Source organism: Eurypyga helias, unplaced genomic scaffold (assembly GCF_000690775.1).
Source record: "Eurypyga helias isolate BGI_N326 unplaced genomic scaffold, ASM69077v1 scaffold21169, whole genome shotgun sequence".
Taxonomy (NCBI): Eukaryota; Metazoa; Chordata; class Aves; order Eurypygiformes; family Eurypygidae; genus Eurypyga; species Eurypyga helias.
The window spans coordinates 9,794-13,243 of NW_010271650.1; the positions used below are offsets into that span (position 1 = coordinate 9,794).

Here is a 3,450-nt window from a genome sequence, read left to right on the forward strand (position 1 = left end):
CCCCGAGGTTGGCAGTGGCTGCAGCAGGGCCTCCAGCACAGCACCGGGACCCAGGCTGGGGGGTAGTAGGCACAGGTCAGTGTCAACATGGTTGGAGGTGGGCAGTGCCTACCCCACCGGTGGTGCGGTGCTGTGCTGTGCCTGGATCAGGCAGCTCTCCAGCCTCTGGTCCAGCATGAGGGTGGGAACTGGGCTGGCAGAGCTGGAGCAGGGCCAGGGCTTGGGGCAGGAGCAATGGGCTGTGTGTGCCCAGGACTCCCCCTACCTTCACCTGGACCAGCTGGTGGTGTCTGGGACAGGCACAGCACAGACGTGTGGGCAGGGAGGGAAAACTCTCCAGTGCACTGGCATCAGCTGCAGGAGGGTGTGCACAGCCTGAGCAGGGGCTGACTGCCAGCACCAAGGGCAGAGAGCACCAGGGTGTCAAGAGGTGCAGTCAGGCGTGCAGCTCCTGTTGCAGGCAGCACGTGCTCTTCCCAGTGCTGGGAGCAGCAGGACTGTGGGTATTTAGGAGTGGGCAAGAACAGAGTGGGGCTCAGGGCAGTGGTGCCCAGCACCAGCAGGCCCTGGGTGGCATGGGTTCCCATCCCAGCCCCTGTGGTGGGGCGGCTGGCCGGAGGCCACACTGAGGGCTGTGTCTCTGCAGGATGCTGGTAGACTGCGTGCCCCTGGTGGAGGTAGAAGACATGATGATCATGGGGAAGAAGCCGGACTCCAAGTGCGTCTTCACCTACGTGCAGTCCCTCTACAACCACCTGCGTCGCCATGAGTTGCGCATGCGGCAGAAAGAGTGCTAGAGCTGCCCTGCCTGCCACACACGTACACACCCCCTCCCTGCCCCCGCTGCCCCCTGACCTCAGGGCTGCCAGTGGGCAGGGGAGCTGCCTGCCCTAAGGGTCTGGGGGGGGGCCACGGGACCGGTACTGGGAAGGGGAGGCTGCCACTGGGGCAACCCCATGCCTCTGCCTTACTGGAGCTCCCTCTGTCCTGGCTGGCTGCAGCTTGACCCCTGGGCAAGGCAGGGCAGGGCCAGGTAGGTGCTGCCAGGGGTGCGCCCCAGCTTGGCTCGCCTCCCGCACTCCAGTGTGTTGCTTGTTCTCCAGGTGTTGGTTGTCCTGCAGACGGCACCTCTGCCTGTGTCCCTGGGGAGGCCCGGGCATGACTACGCCCTTGGGCATGGGGCTGGTGTAGGTTGGCACCCAAGCAGGGTTGTGCAGCCCAGCCGGGGTCGCAGCACATTTGCATTCTGCAGGCAAGTGTGCCTGCAAGCAGGTTTCCCTGCTCCCCTGCGAGTAAGCCCTTCTGCCTGCCACAGGCCCTGCCTGATGCCACTTCCTTGGGGATGGCTCCACGGCCCTATGCTGACACCCTGCTTCCCACTGCGTGTGCACCCTGGGGCGCTTCCACATGGGGGGAGGGGGGCTGCAGCACACATGTGCTGGAAAGTAGGTGAGAAAGCAAGGGGTCCCAGGGGAGTTGAGGGGCCCAAGGAATGAGCTGGGATGGCAGACCCCACTCTCCACCCCAGCCCAGCTCAGGGCACTATGTGCTCAGCACTGCTTACCCCTCCATCACGTCTCTACACCTGCGTTGACACGTGTACCAACACCAGCCAGACAATAAAGGTTTATTCTACAGGGTGACGCCTCTGCCTTGGGTCCTTCTCCCCAGCTGCACCACTGCTTCGTGCCACCAGTGCAGCACACACCGCAGCGCCCAGGGGAGCGCTGGCAGTCATGCCTGCTCCTGGACCCCTCTGCCCACAGGCCCACGGGTCACCTAGCCCAGTGGCTGACACGGGGTGCGTGCTCTTCCTCAGGGACGATGCACGGAGCAGAGCAAGGGCTGTTGGTTCGTTGTCCCCAGGCCTGGTGTGGGGAGCAGACCCCATGCTGCCAAAGGCTGCAGATGTTGCAGCTGTGCCCTGCTCCCTTCCCCAGCTAGGGACCAGATGTCCCCCGGCACAGCCACTGGGCTTCAGCTCAGCACTGCAGAACCCCCCCATGGGCTTGCACCTGTCCCTCTACACCCCGTGACAGCAACTCATCCCAAGCCATGGTGCCCTTTCCAGGGCACTGTGGAGGGGGTGACACAGGAACAGCATGGTTGGCCCATGAGATGGTTTGTCAGCTTTCCAGCAGTGTCTGTGGCCCTGCCATCCCTTCCCACCTCTGTGAGCAGTTCTGGGGCACCCAGCTCCTCCTGGCATCCAGCAGAGAGCAACGTCGGTTGCATCCCACTGAGCCTTCCCTGGAAAAACCACAGTGCACCCGATTATACACAAGGGCTTTACTGAGGGCTTGAGACAAGACAGCCCTGCTGGGGTGTAAAGCCATACCCCCATGGGGCAGCTCTCCCACCTCCAGGACTCAGCACATCTACCCTCAGCACCTGGGGCTTTCTGCTGAAGGCTTCATCCTGTCCCATGCAGGTAGGATACCACTGCCCAGCGCTGGAAGTCAGCTAACCCCCTGGGCACATCAAGGGAGCACAAAGAACTCTGCTCCTCCTGACCAGCCAGGGGTGCTAGGCTGTAGGGGAGAAGGCAGTGACAGACACACAGGACCCCCGGGATGTCCACAATGCCCAAAAAGCCCCTGCTCAAGGCTAGAACTGCTCAGAGCATCCTTGCAGCAGAGGCTACACAGCACCAAGCAACAGCAGGGACTCCTTCACCACCCTGTGACACCATCCCCCACGGCTGTAACATCCCTTCACACTGAGGGCTGGCAGCAAGACCCCCTCCTGAGCGCAGCACCCCTCACTAGAGGTCTGGGTGTTCTCCCTCATAGCGTTCAGGTGGGATCTTGCCATCAGCAGTGCGAGCTTGCTGGGGTGGTAGGGTAGGCAGAGGCCTGGCAGGGGCGAACTGGAACTCCTCAGGCACAGGGGCATCAGGCATCTCCTTGCGGTAGAAGCCCAGCTCCTGCACCAGCTGGTTGATCTCCTCCCGGGTCATGTCACTCAGGGGGATTCTCTACACACAGATGGGGATTGCAGCCTGGCACCTGTGGGGCACTGACCCACCCCAGACCCTGCTGCAGCGGCGGGTGCCATGCTGTCCACTCACCTCCAGCTCTTCATAGCGATGGCTGAGGAGCACGAGCTCAGGGTCTGCCCCGGGCAGGTGCTTCATCTCCAGGTTATGGCTGGGCAGCAGGTTAAGGAGCAGACTGTACTGAGCAGGCCCTTCCTATCCTGTCCTCTGTCATGCCCCATTCCCTCCCATCCCATTCCATCCCATACAGTCCTGTTCTGTCCCCATCTCAACCTCCATTCCATCCCAGTGCATCCCAACCCATCCTGTCCCATCCCATCTCATCCCTCAGCCATCTTGTTCTCCACCCCTCATCCCATCCCTCAGCCCCTCCCATCCTCCACACCTTGTCCTTCATTGCATCCTGTCCCATCCTCCATCCCATCCCGTCCAGTCTCGTCCTATCCCACCCT

At 62.3% G+C, this 3,450-nt stretch overlaps 1 protein-coding gene across 1 annotated transcript; it reads right to left on the bottom strand.

Moving 5' to 3' along the window:
• Positions 1-2,764: 2,764 nt before the first annotated feature.
• Positions 2,765-3,142, bottom strand: LOC104515056 (selenoprotein M). The gene is made up of 2 exons (XM_010158893.1): positions 3,071-3,142; positions 2,765-2,977 (listed from the first exon to the last, which is right to left on the bottom strand). Exons 1-2 carry the CDS (start codon positions 3,134-3,136, stop codon positions 2,765-2,767), a joined length of 279 nt encoding a protein of 92 aa, XP_010157195.1. The 5' UTR covers positions 3,137-3,142.
• Between the last annotated feature and the right edge of the window lie 308 nt (positions 3,143-3,450).

Bases quoted from the DNA above. Each gene is read 5' to 3' on its own strand.
- LOC104515056 (XM_010158893.1), bottom strand. From the start codon at position 3,136: ATGAAGCACCTGCCCGGGGCAGACCCTGAGCTCGTGCTCCTCAGCCAT. The intron at 2,978-3,070 runs GTGAGTGGACAG...ATCTGTGTGTAG, and splicing joins ATCGCTATGAAGAGCTGGAG to AGAATCCCCCTGAGTGACAT.